Consider the following 13,380-nt stretch of genomic DNA (forward strand, 5'->3'; position numbering starts at 1 on the left):
CACGTGCCAGACAGTGTCCAGGCAGTTGCCAGACAGTGCACTTAAAATATAATTGACTGGCGGCTGTGGTTTGCGGCTATGAAGGGAGATGGCTGTGTCAAGTTACAGGTGTTTGTATATGTTTCAATGAGACTTGGCAGGCGGCCTGGTCGAAAGTTTGTTGACACGGCTTGGGTGAAGCCCTGGCTGCAAAGTTCATTAAACCAGCTGATTTGGCATGGCTTGAATGCGGATTAGATGGAAGGTGACCGTCATTGGCCCTCAATTTTTTTTTTTTTCCAAAAAATTTGGTCACCTGCGTACCCACGGTACGGAGGTCACTCTGCGCAGGGTTAATTTTCACCATTTTGTTGTTGATCCCCCAGACTGGCAAAGAGAAGAGCCTTGGTTTTGACCCATGCTGCCTGAGCTACTTCTCCCGTGGTGAATACATGGTGATAGGTGGCGCCAACAAGCAGGCTGCCTTGTACACCAGGGACGGGGCGCAACTAGGAGTGATCGGGGAACAGAACTCATGGGTCTGGTGCTGTGAGGTTAGACCTGATCAGAACTACGTGGTAAGCTGTTCAAGTCCTTCCCAGAAATTGATTTATTCACACTTTTTTTTGGAAACATGCAAGGCAAATTTGTGTTTCATCTTTGACCCAGAAAGAAGTTGTTGAGATGCTGTGAAGAAACCGTTGCCTACTCATTAGAGCCACTTGTAATAGTTATGGACCCCATGTACAAATACCTCCTCAACGGTTACAAAGGGAGAGGACATTTGATCGCATCATCGTTGGCTCCTGATGCTCAGGCAAAGATGCCTCAGAATTTTGCCACATGTTCTGCTTCATATGCCCCAGCCGACACTGCATTATGTGGAAGTTTTCTATTGTTAACCCTAACCCCCTAGGCCCTTGTTGCTTACAACCATCCTCAATCCTCCAAAATCCTCCAAAATTTTGCAACTCCGCCTAAATTTTTCAAAATTGTCAGACAGTCCTGCCTCAAAATGCATTCATCCTCAATCCTCCAAAATCCTCCTCATCCCAAAATTTCACACTCGTGTTTAAATGAAGGATAACCAACGCCAAATCCTTCAAATTCATCAGACAGTCCTGCCTCAAAATGCATTCATCCTCAATCCTCCAAAATCCTCTTGTGCTTCAATCACCATTCATCCTCAATCCTCCAAAATCCTCATGTGCTTCAATCACCATTCATCCTCAATCCTCCAGAATCCTCATGTGCTTCAATCACCATTCATCCTCAGTCTTCTAGAATCCTCATGTGCTTCAATCACCATTCATCCTCAGTCCTCTAGAATCCTCATGTGCTTCAATCACCATTCATCCTCAATCCTCCAGAATCCTCATTTGATTCAATCACCATTCATCCTCAATCCTCTAGAATCCTCCAAAACCGCCAGGAGGATTTTGGAGGAGTGAGGTGGGTTAGGGTTAAGGAAACTTGGACCGAGTTATGGGGACTTTCTGCTGTCCCCATAGGGTCTTTGGTCCCCATAGTAGCTATCACTCAACAGGTGTGCGGTCTCCACAATTACAGAACAAGATTGTGTGTTTCACACTGTACACACACAAAGCAGTAGGCTCACACGGTGTGCCCTTCCTACTGGGGCTTTCAAAAATGCTGAAAAGTACCATCTATTCTTTGTGCACTACATCATTAGTGTGTGTGCCCACATCGCTTTGTGCCCATATGGTCCACGGTAGTAGTACATAGTTTTAAAGCTATAGTCCATCATTTGCAGCTATCCGAAAAGTAACTGGCGTAATTATTGTTGAAAAACAGATAGTAAGGGTACTAAACTCCCTGTGAAATTATTCTTTCTGGCAAGCTGTCATTTTGAAGTAATCGACGAAAGAAGGCCTTTCCAACGGTGCTTCTTAAGACGCACCGTAGGAAAATGTAAATTAGTAGTTCGTTTTGTTATTCAGCGAAGCGCGCGCAAGCATTGGCACGACGCACACGCACTCCCGGTTGCTATAATTCGTCGGAATCAGTGCGCGACATCGCGTAGCTGCAATCGGCTCAGCGAGAACGTGTCTCGGACGCTGAATTCAGGCGCAATTCAAAACATGATTCAGCAACTTTTGATTTGAAATTGATATCCTAGAATGCTGTTTTTCTCGGAGTATACAGCTGAAGCTGAGCTGAAACTTCATTAGGTTAGTTGTTCAGTACCCTTCTTTAGATTTTGAGCACTTTTGTTGCTTCAAACGAACAATATGCACAAATTACAAATGATGGACTATATCTTTAATATAATGCATATAACTGAGCTCAGTTTAGTACCACTGCAATGCAAAAAATATTGCTTAGAAAATGTTTGTGCTTAGCAGTTAGCTTGAGACCATCACTTACAGCATAAACTGCAATGACATTTTGGCAGCTTACCGGTCGTTTCAAGAAATAATTCTGTTCTTGAAATGTCCTGGGTCCAGTTTCATGAAGTTGAAAATTTTGCTTTTGTGTTCAGCAAGTATTAGCTGGGAAAAAACACAGACAATCACAAACAGTATATATTGTATGCTAATTCCACTGGTAAAGTTTGTTTTCTAAGCATCATCTTCTGTGCTTAGCCAGTCTTTGCAAAGCTGGGAACCGGTCACAAGCAGTATATATTACAAGTTAATTTGGCTGGTCATGTGCTTAGCGAGTTTCTGTGGATAGCAGGGAACCAGTGACAAGCAGTATATATTAAATGTTAAATTTGGCTGGTCAAATTTTTTTCTAAGCAAAATTTTCATGTGCTTAGCGAGTTTCTGTCTACAGCTGGGAACCAGTGGCAAGCAGTGTACATTGCATGATAATTTGGCTGGTAACCAAATTTTGCTGGGCAAATATTTTACATGCTACCAGTAATAACATCGATGTGTAATAATTCTGACGTGGATTTTTTTGCAGGCCATTGGTTGTCAGGACGGCACTATAGCATTCTACCAGCTGGTCTTCAGCACGGTGCATGGCTTGTACCGTGACCGCTACGCTTACCGGGAGAACATGACCGACGTCATCATTCAACATCTCATCACGGATCAGAAGGTCCGCATCAAGTGTCGGGACATGGTCAAGAAGATTGCCATCTATAAACATAGGCTGGCGGTAAGTTATAGATATCCGGAAGGGAACAGTAGATGACGGTGTGCGGCCTTTTGTGTGGTCTTGTCATATCAAAACCAATGAATGGTCTGTTATGTGCGTGTATTCATTCATGTGGATTATTCACGCAAGGTGCACGAAAAACATTTTCAACTGAACGAAAAACATTTTCAACTGAACGGAAACCAGTAACATTTTTAGCAAGAGGAATGCGAGAGGGATGCTGGGGAGTCAGGTTGGCATAGCGGTACTTTCCTCGCCTTCCACCGCTGTGACCCGGGTTCAAATGTGGATTGGGTTTTCAGTCCCTACCTGATTCCGTGGGTTTTCCCCAGAATATTCTTTTGGGTTTTTCCTCCCACCTCTAAAACTGCAATTTCTTCACATTCACTTCTCTCCACAGGTTTCTTCAGGCTTTTGAGCTTACAGTGCCTAGAGGGCACTATTTGGGGAATCCTTGGTTTCATTACCAGAAGTAATAAATAAATATGTAAATAATTAAAGACCAAGTGCATAGTTAAAATGGATCATTGGAAGTGTCCAGCAACAACGGTATATCCTATATATAATCTTAAGAACTCAATATATTACCTCTCTACATTTGGGGAGTCAGGTTGGCGTAGCGGTTCTTTCCTCGCCTTCCAAGGCTGTGACCCAGGTTCGATTCCTGCCCGGGCCAATATGTGGATTAGGTTTTCAGTCCCTACCTGATTCCGTGGGTTTTCCTCAGAATATGCTTCTGGGGTTTTCCTCCCACCCCTAAAACTGTAATTCTTTCTCATTGTCTTCTCTCTACAGGTTTCTTCAGGCTTGCGAGCCACAGTGCGTAGGGTGCTTTTGAGGAATCCTTGGTTTCATTACCAGAAATAATTAATAAGGCAAAAAAAAAAAAAAAAGTCAGTCTCTGGTCAGCGCGCGCGTCGATTTTAATCATGCGCGTCAATCTTTTCTTTTTTTCAAAATGTTCTGCGGTAGCTCCAACAGCGCCCTCTATTGCCGCACCTCCTCAATTTTTTTTACCAAAGAGCACCAAGGAATGGGAAATTGCACCAAGGCAAATGATCGAAAGCACCAAGGCAAATTAGGGAGCACACCAATGTACATGAGGACACCAAAAAAGCAAAATAGTACCCCACCTTGTCTGTACAATCCAAGCTTGAAGAAAAAAAAAAAAAAAGCAAAAAAAAAAAAAAAAGCCGCGTCGCCGCATCAATTCCGGAACTTTGGTCTGACCAGAGACCGAATATTTTTTTTTTTTGGCCTAATAATAATATTTGTTTCCTTCTTATCTGCAGGTCCAACTATCAGACAAGATCGTAGTGTATGAACTGATTTCGGACGACGCGTCAGACATGCATTACAGAGTCAAAGAGAAAATCAACAAGAAGTTTGATTGCAACTTGCTGGTGGTCTGCTCCCTCAACCTGATCCTGTGCCAGGTAAGGCCGCGTCTATATTAGTGTGTGTGACTGCTAGCCGTAGCCATGTCATTCAGATGTAGCCTCAGTATGCGGTTTGTCCAAGCCACTGGAAGCAGCTGCAGCCACATCCCATAGACATGTGTGTGACTGCTAGCCGTAGCCATGTCATTCAGATGTGGCCTCAGTATGTCCAAGCCACTGGAAGCAGCTGCAGCCACATCCCATAGACATGTGTGTGACTGCTAGTCGTAGCCATGTCAGTCAGATGTGGCCTCAGTATGTCCAAGCCACTGGAAGCAGCTGCAGCCACATCTCATAGACATGTGTGTGACTGCTAGCCGTAGCCATGTCATTCAGATGTGGCCTCAGTATGTCCAAGCCACTGTCTGAAAGATATAGTCCATCATTTGTAATTTGTGCATTTTGTTTGTTTGAAGCAACAAAAGTGTTCCAAATCTAATGAAGGATACTGAACAACTAACCTGATGAAGTTTCGGCTCAGCGTCAGCTGTATATTCCGAGAAAGACAGCATTCTAGGATCTCAATTTCAAATTCAAAGTTGCTGAATCATGTTTTGAATTGGGCCTGAATTCAGCGTCCGAGACACGTTCTCACTGAGCTGATTGCAGCTAAACGCGATGTCGCGCACTGATCCGACGAATTATAGCAATCGCGTGTGCGTTGTGCCAATGCTTGCATGCGCTTTGCCGAATAACAAAACGAACTACTAATTTCAATTTTCCTACGGTGCGTCTTAAGACGCACCGTTGGAAAGGCCTTCTTTCATTGATCACTTCAAAATGACAGCTTGCCAGAAAGAATAATTTCACAGGGAGTTTAGTCCACTTACTATCTTTCAACCAAGCATGTTTTTCAACAATAATTACGCCAGTTACTTTTCGGATGGCTGCAAATGATGGACTGTAGCTGTAAAACTTTATCACGTTTTTTACATTCCACTGATGTGGCCTTAAAAGTTGTCAACTAGATTAGACCACGGATCCTCTACACAAGGATAAACGACTCATCTGAGCTTGTGTACAAAATGTACAGAACAGATTGTCTACATGCGTGATATGCTGCGTCCACACATAGAACAACACATAGAACGTGTAGAACAATGGGCGCGCGCCATGATCGCCGACAGTTGGCGTCCTGACAGAAATTTGACCACGGAAAGACTGCATTCCTGTGCCAAGTCTGGCACGCACACGACGCGCAAGTGCCGTATTACGCCTTTAAAGGGAAAATACAACATTTGCAAACATCAAAAAATAAAACTACCAAATCATTTTGAAATACCTTGCTGGACTGTTAGTGAATGACAGTGTAAAGCATCCTGTAAAATCATGGCACCTGTTATACTGTCATTTTCAAGAAAAGTGGTATTTTTGTATCAATTTCCAACGCTGATCGGCCGATCAGCGTTGGAAAAAACTGGCTTTTTTTCAAATACTGGCCCCAATTGACAATCGCACTTGTTTGCAATCGATTACAAACCTATGAACGGGTACGAGCCAGCAAGACTGGTTCCCTGACCTTACAATTCCCCAATGTATGTAAACTGCTCTGTTTCTTCTTATATGGAGTCAGGGAACCAGACTACAGGAAAATGATTGTTTTTCTTGGTTTTATAGCATTTTCGAACCCAAAACCTCAAAAAAGTCAGTGTAACTATTTTTGCTATATATTTCCAACCCCCCAATTCCATCCATTTCTGAAAATTACAGCAAAAGCAAATGATGTATATTCCCTTTAACCAGAAATGTGGGAAAGTTGTTTTTCTTCGTGTAGAGGATCCGTCATTAGACTAGCCTACAAATGGGCTAAGAAATATCTTTTCTCAAACTTTATTTGATCATAGCATAAACTTTCCTTTGCTTTCCCACTTTTTTGTTCAGGAGAAACGTTTGATAAGTCTGAGCTTCAAAGGCATCAAGGAGCGTGAGTGGGTGATGGAGGCCTTGATCCGATACATCAAGGTCATCGGTGGGCCGTCGGGGAGAGAAGGACTGCTTGTAGGTCTCAAGAACGGACAGGTGGGTCTTTAATGGAAGTTGTCTATTGCAAGACTAAAAGCCAATCAAACATAACGGGCTATGAAATAAAATACAGACACATGTCGCTGTACCTCACAAACACCTGAGCGTGTGGTCGTGATACGAGCTATGCAGTACCTAATCTGAAAGCATCCACAAGCAGACAAGGTACAGTGGAATGTCGCTGTACATTTGGCTACTTTTGGCTACATTTGGTGGCTACATTCGGCTATACCGATCATCGTCTAGGCTCCCGATTTTTGTGTACAAAACGTACCCAAAATTGTTGTTGAAAAATGTCAACAGAAGAGCGACAAGTGACTATTATTTCCCCAAGGAATAGAAGGGAAAAGCCACCCATTGACGTAGGTAGTAAGCTCAAAAACTGTGTAAGTACATAATTCAATAGTCAGCACGTGTTCGAAGTCGTCTTTCAGTGACTACCAGGGCGTGCAGGGTAAAAATCTGAAGGGCACTATTTATTGAAAAGTCCGTACTGGAGCACTGGTAGCTTAAAATCGCTATCTCGAACGATCACTATTGCGAACATTTCTGTGGATCTCGCAATGTTCGTTATAGTGGCATTTCACTGTACTCGTAACAAATTGTGTATAGCGAAGAACTATTTTGGGATACGTTTTTGATTAGCACAGATATTGTAATGATATCTCTACTACCCAAGCAGTGTTCTCCAATCTGTAAAAATAACCCGGTGCCCCGCCAAGACGAACCACAGGCCTGACAGTTGGATACCACTGTGACCTAAACCACTGCAGTAACCCCCTAGGCCCTTTTTGCTAAGAACCATCCTCAAATCCTCCAAAATTTTGCAACTCCGCCTAAATTTTTCAAAATTGTCAGACAGTCCTGCCTCAAAATGCATTCATCGTCAATCCTCCAAAATCCTCCTCATCCCAAAATTTTGCACTCGTGTTTAAATGAAGGATAACCAATGCCAAATCTTTCCAAATCATCAGACAGTCCTGCCTCAAAATGCATTCATCCCCAATCCTCCAAAATCCTCTTGTGCTTCAATCACCATTAATTCATCCTCAATCCTCCAAAATCCTCATGTGCTTCAAATTTCAATTACCATTCATCCTCAATCCTCCAGAATCCTCATTTGATTCAATCACCATTCATCCTCAATCCTCTAGAATCCTCCAAAACTGCCAGGAGGATTTTGGAGGGGTGAGGTGGGTTAGGGTTGATGCTGCTTAAGCGTGCTGGAATCCTCCAAAGTTTCTACACCTAGGGTATCGGTATCTTTTGAGTTGTTCTTAATCGGCACGAGTTATTGACACACAATTTTTGTCTCTTCTTCAGATTTTGAAGCTGTTTGCCGACAACCCATTTCCCATCCTGATCTTGAAGCAGCAGACCTCTGTACGATGTCTGGATATCAGCTGTTCTCGGACCAAGCTCTCCGTCGTGGATGAGCACAATACGTGTTTGGTGTATGACGTCAATACGAAGGAACTGCTGTTTCAGGTAAGCCTACCTGTTAAGTTGCAGTATTGTGGTCAAGTTCTCTTCCGAGTCATTTTTTGTTACATTATCGGTTAGTTATGCAGTATCGGTTAATTTTTGTGACATTATCGGTTGGTGATACATTATCAGTTGTAACATGCTGTACATGGTGCCCGGATGTGCTGTATTCTCGTAACATTTTACGTGAAAGGTCTAGTCAACTTGCGTGCTCTATTTCTTCCTGTAGGAGCCCAACGCCAACAGCGTAGCCTGGAACACCCAATACGAGGACATGTTGTGCTTCTCAGGTAACGGCATGCTGAACATCAAGGCCAGTAACTTCCCCGTCCACCAGCAGAAGCTGCAAGGGTTTGTGGTCGGTTTCGCCGGGTCCAAGATCTTCTGTCTGCACGTGTACGCCATGACGACCGTGGAGGTGCCGCAGTCAGCGCCTATGTATCAGTATCTGGAGAGGAAACAATTCAAGTGAGTAGACGAGGCTCAAATGGGTGATTTTGCTGGAAAATTGTAGTTACAGTTTAATGTCACTATAGCAAACATCGCGGGATCCACATAAGCTGTTCGTAATAGCGATCGTTCTGTGTAGCGATTTTAGGTCGATACTTACCAATGTGTGGTTTTCACACATTATTGGCGCCCTCTTTTGACAATTGTAGTGTGGTGGCATTTACAAACCACACGCTGATTCGCCAAACTTGTCCATTCATCTTTTCAATTCCATAAGCAGAACTTCACCTTGTACGCCCTGGTAGTTACTAAAAACGACTTTGAACACGTGCTGACTATTGAATCATGTCACTACATGGGCGACTTTTGCCTTCTTTCCTTGGGGAAGTCATAGTCATTTGTCGTTCTTCTGTGGACATTTTGCAACAACAATGTTCGGTACGTTTTGTACACAAAAATTGGGAGCCAACGATGATGTTCGGTACAGCCAAATGTTCGGTACAGCGGTGTTCTGTTTAGCGGCGTTCCACTGTGTACAAGGATCCATGAGTTTTGATTACAAGGGAATCGTCAGACAGTACTATCAGCAACTGTTCCATCACTGAGCTAATTGGCCTCATTCACGAGTCAGCCATATTGGATTGAGAGTGAAGTGAAAATCTTCATTTGTGATGCGATCAAGCTAATGAGTCGTTTGTTGGGAACTTTCATTTGGAGATTCAGGCCAAAATAGGGTCACTTCATCACATCACTTCATCACATCACTTCATCACATCTCTTGGTGTTCCGACTTCCATAATTTCTGAACTAAAGATGGTACTAGCATGCAGTTTTCACAGCAGTGATGCTGAGATTGTGCTCTTTTTAAATCTGTAAAAAAAAAAAAATATGACCAGGGTCGACAAACGACTCATTTAGCTTGATGCATCACATTTTTGGAATTTGTGTAGAGAAATTAAAGCAATGACGTTACAAATTTATATCAGTCTGCTCTGATGAATAGTTTATAATTTGTGATTAAACATGCTGTAATGTTTTAAGCCACATTTATAAAAAAAAAAAAAAAAAAAAAGTGAGGCTCTAGTGAATAAATAGTCTGGCACCATCCCATTCAACAGTTCACAATTTATGAAATACATTCAGGGAATGTGACAAAAAATTGCCAACTTGTGCATAAGGCCCATACTTCTCAACCTCACAAATTGGTCTCAAAAGTTTCATGCCATTAAAGAACAACTATAAGAACTAGGAAACAGAGTTGTAGTCAAGTCCATCACAAGTCCACGCTGTTGCAAGTCTCGTCACAAGTAATATATCCTAACCGCCCTAAATCCTTCAAAATCCTCTTTGCCAAAGTGGAGGAATTTGGAGGATTGAGGTTACATGGCAAAAGTGTGGTACTGATTTTGTAGGATGCACTTTGTCAAGGTCTTGGGCCGGACCTTGTGTTGTTTTTGCTCAGCCATGCATAAATATAGGCCTGGATTATGCTTGAAATCCTCCATACTGCTCCAGGATGTCACTGGCCAAGCCTCAATATATTGACAGTCACTGCTGCAGGATTTTGCAGGATTCAGGCAGTGGTCACCCTTCGACGGACCATATTCAAAAGATAATGGAGGAATTTGCAGGATGAGGCTACATCCTAAAAAAAGGCCTATATAGGGAGTTAAGGTTAACAAGTCTTTTCACAAGTCCAGTCGCAAGTAACATGGGATGAACAATAACAAAGGAATCCCTTTGTCACAGTTTATCTGAATGGTATACTCTTGATGGACTCAACTATGACATTGCTAGAAATTGTCTCTGTAAAATGACAGTCCACCGTGTGTGTTAGTGCCTGCTGATGATGATGTTGCTTATAGGAGTTGGTGTCAATGTGTGACATCGACTTCCATGATAACTATGCGTGCCGCTGTAACAAGCAGCATGCATAGTTAGTTGAGTGATACTCGCGCAAGGGCCATCTGAAGCATAAACCACTACACACGACTGTGGCATCCCGGGTCATACCCTCAATCAACAATACTTAAAAATGATCTGAATTTCTTCCATTTCACTCTGAAGTCTAGTTACAGAGATAAGTAACAAAGTGATAGTTAAACTCCTATTCATAAATACCTCAGACAGTTTAGCTATTCCTATTGGTCGAGAGCCCGTCACGTGGCCGGTCTTAAACGGATGATAAAGACATGGCTAGCTAGTCTTAAACGCTTTTCCAGTGTCACAATAAAATGTGGACTCCTAAAAATCCGGTGCCTCTTACCGTTTTATTGGTTGAACGTTCACAATCCTCACGTGGGCATGCGCAACACTACCAGCGAGTCAGAATTTAATAGTTCTAAATTCAACACGCAACGCCCCAGGTGCGTTCTGCGCGACATCGCGCAGAACATGCTACGCGCGCGTCAATCTCCATAAAAGGGTTGTTTACATCTTACTCACCAGCTGAACACTCCATTATTTTGCTAGAGGGATGTTTCAAAAAGCATGAAGTGAACTTGTTGAACAAAATCAGGATTTTTTGAACGAATTATTTGATTTTTTTTTACCAAAAAGGTATTTATGAATGGGAATAAATATGTGCTCAGTCGGTATTTATCACTCTGTTTAAGACCGCTTCGGGTAATTATCAGCACCCAGTCTCTAAGCGGTCTTAAACAGAGTGATAAAAACCTCTCGAGCACACATTTATTCCCTTATTGTAAAATACTGTTCTTGTAAATATTCTTGTTAGTTTGGCTTGATTGTGTTCTAAGAGAACAAGCTAGCTTCCAAAACTAAACAATTTATAATGAGGTATTTTCGAGAATCGAAAACCGCCATCATGCTCCCATCATTTTATAAAGCCACACTCTTTCAAGAGCTTCATCAAAAAGCTCAATCTTTTTTCACGTTCCTAGTCTTATTTCCTGGGTCAAGAGTCCTTTTGGACTAAAGGTGCTTCCTGTCTTTTCTTGGCATTATCTACTAAAAATAAAAAGGGGAAAAGAAGAGAGTAACCGTGAGATGTTTGAAGATCAGCTCTCTTTGGAGAGCTACTTAGCTTACAAAGATGCTCTTTGATAACTAAAACTTGGACGTTACAGTGTTCGGAAAGATTTCCATATACAAAGTTCACTCAACACCCTGTGTACAAACCCTATGAGATTGGACTGAACAATTGTAAGTGTTTTCTAAGAAAATGCTTGTATTTTCTCACTGCTGAAATTGACTTTGATGACATGAAATTGCTATCTGGGGGCTTGTAAGTCAATACAGAGGAAAATTAGTGAACTTCATATATGGAAATCTTTCCCAGTGTTCCACTCATATGTGATGGTACCTGGGTTCAAACCCTGATTGGGAACATGGTGCTTGTGTTCTTGGGCAAGGCACTTTACTACAATTGCCTCTCTCCACCCAGGAGTATAAATGTGTACCTGTGATGGTATAGACCAGATTGCACTGATCTCGAGCTGTTGCAGAAAAAACTGTCTCATGGCCTGGTGAACAGGGGTAAAAAGTTTGAAACACTTTGAGACTATGGTATACGGCGCTATACAATGTATAAACCCAAATGATTATATTTCTGCGTTAGGGATGCCTACCGTGTAGCCTGCCTGGGTGTTACCAACAAGGACTGGACGGCCTTGGCACACGAGGCCATGGAAGGCTTGGACTTTGACACGGCCAAGAAGGCTTTCATCAGGGTGCGAGATATCCGCTACTTGGAGCTCATTCACAGCATAGAGGTAGGTGGCATGGTGCACCAGGTGGTGCAAGCTGCTTAAGGGGCTGATATCATGAGCTGTTTAGCATAGAAACTTGCTTAACACAAAAAAAATATTGCTCAGGAAAAATAGATTACCGACACAAATGTTATGTTTTGTACAGGGTGAGTAAAAAAAAGCGAAACCCAATCCCCAAAAATTATATTCCATATTTTAAAAAATATGTAGCACCAAAAATAATAATGACTGGAAAGCCAATTTCATAAGCTACTTTAGATAAAAAAAAATACTGAAAGTGATCAATCCGTTGAGAAAATATCACTATTTAAACACAATGACCCTAAAACCTGTCTTGTCCAAAAAAATGCGATTTCAAGAATCGTCGTCGCAATGGTCTTCAAACATCACCAGCGATAAAATCTCAGTTTAAACGTTACAAATATTCAACAGAATCCCTTTGAAGGCCCGTCCTTTAAAAAAGTAGATTTTATAAATCATATTGTTTGCCTAACCAGGGTTGTTAATAAAGATATTGTGTACTACAGTTGGTGACAGTTGTTGAAACAAGTATTCTGTGTCATTTTCTTTGTTGTTCCAAACAGTCAAAACACACAATGAATTGCTTTTTTTTTGGACGAGACAGGTTTTAGGGTCATTGTGTTTAAGTTGTGATATTTTTTTAACAGATTGAGCAATTTCAGTAATTTTTTCATCTAAAAGTAGCTTTTGAAATTGGCTTTCCAGTCATTATTATTTTTGGTGCTACATATTTTTTTAAATATGCAATATATTTTATGGGGTTTGGGTTCCACTTTTTTGACTCACCCTCACAGCAGATTTTTCCAAGCAGATTAATTTGCGGAGTAACAGATTCTGCTTAGTAGCTCTGTGAAATAAGCCCTTGAAAATTTACTTAGCAAATTTATGTGCCAAGTGAAAACCAGCTGAGACCCATTGAAAGGCAGAGTACAACCCAAGGCAGTTTTGCTTGTCACCTATTCGCAATTAAATTGGACCCAGTTTATATTGGTAAGTTAGCACAATATTGGTAAGTAGCACAATGTTGGAATATCTCAGTTGTTCCTCTCCGTCATCAGGAGATGCTAACAATGACATGGCCTAGTTTGTTATTCCCAACTTGATCATTAAGGCTGTCCAAACTT

At 41.9% G+C, this 13,380-nt stretch overlaps 1 protein-coding gene across 3 annotated transcripts in view; it reads left to right on the forward strand.

Moving 5' to 3' along the window:
- The window catches only part of LOC119731993 (intraflagellar transport protein 122 homolog), a 49,381-nt gene that overhangs the window by 21,723 nt on the left and 14,278 nt on the right, over positions 1-13,380 (forward strand). For all 3 annotated transcript variants that reach the window (XM_038205334.1, XM_038205333.1, XM_038205335.1), the window contains 7 exons: positions 366-557; positions 2,911-3,108; positions 4,401-4,544; positions 6,429-6,566; positions 7,893-8,057; positions 8,284-8,522; positions 12,085-12,238. In XM_038205334.1, the coding sequence (XP_038061262.1) occupies positions 366-557; positions 2,911-3,108; positions 4,401-4,544; positions 6,429-6,566; positions 7,893-8,057; positions 8,284-8,522; positions 12,085-12,238 (1,230 nt within the window). The remainder of the gene's footprint in view (positions 1-365; positions 558-2,910; positions 3,109-4,400; positions 4,545-6,428; positions 6,567-7,892; positions 8,058-8,283; positions 8,523-12,084; positions 12,239-13,380) is intronic.

The sequence above is a fragment of the Patiria miniata genome, unplaced genomic scaffold (genome assembly GCF_015706575.1).
Source record: "Patiria miniata isolate m_02_andy unplaced genomic scaffold, ASM1570657v1 HiC_scaffold_24, whole genome shotgun sequence".
Classification (NCBI taxonomy): Eukaryota; Metazoa; Echinodermata; class Asteroidea; order Valvatida; family Asterinidae; genus Patiria; species Patiria miniata.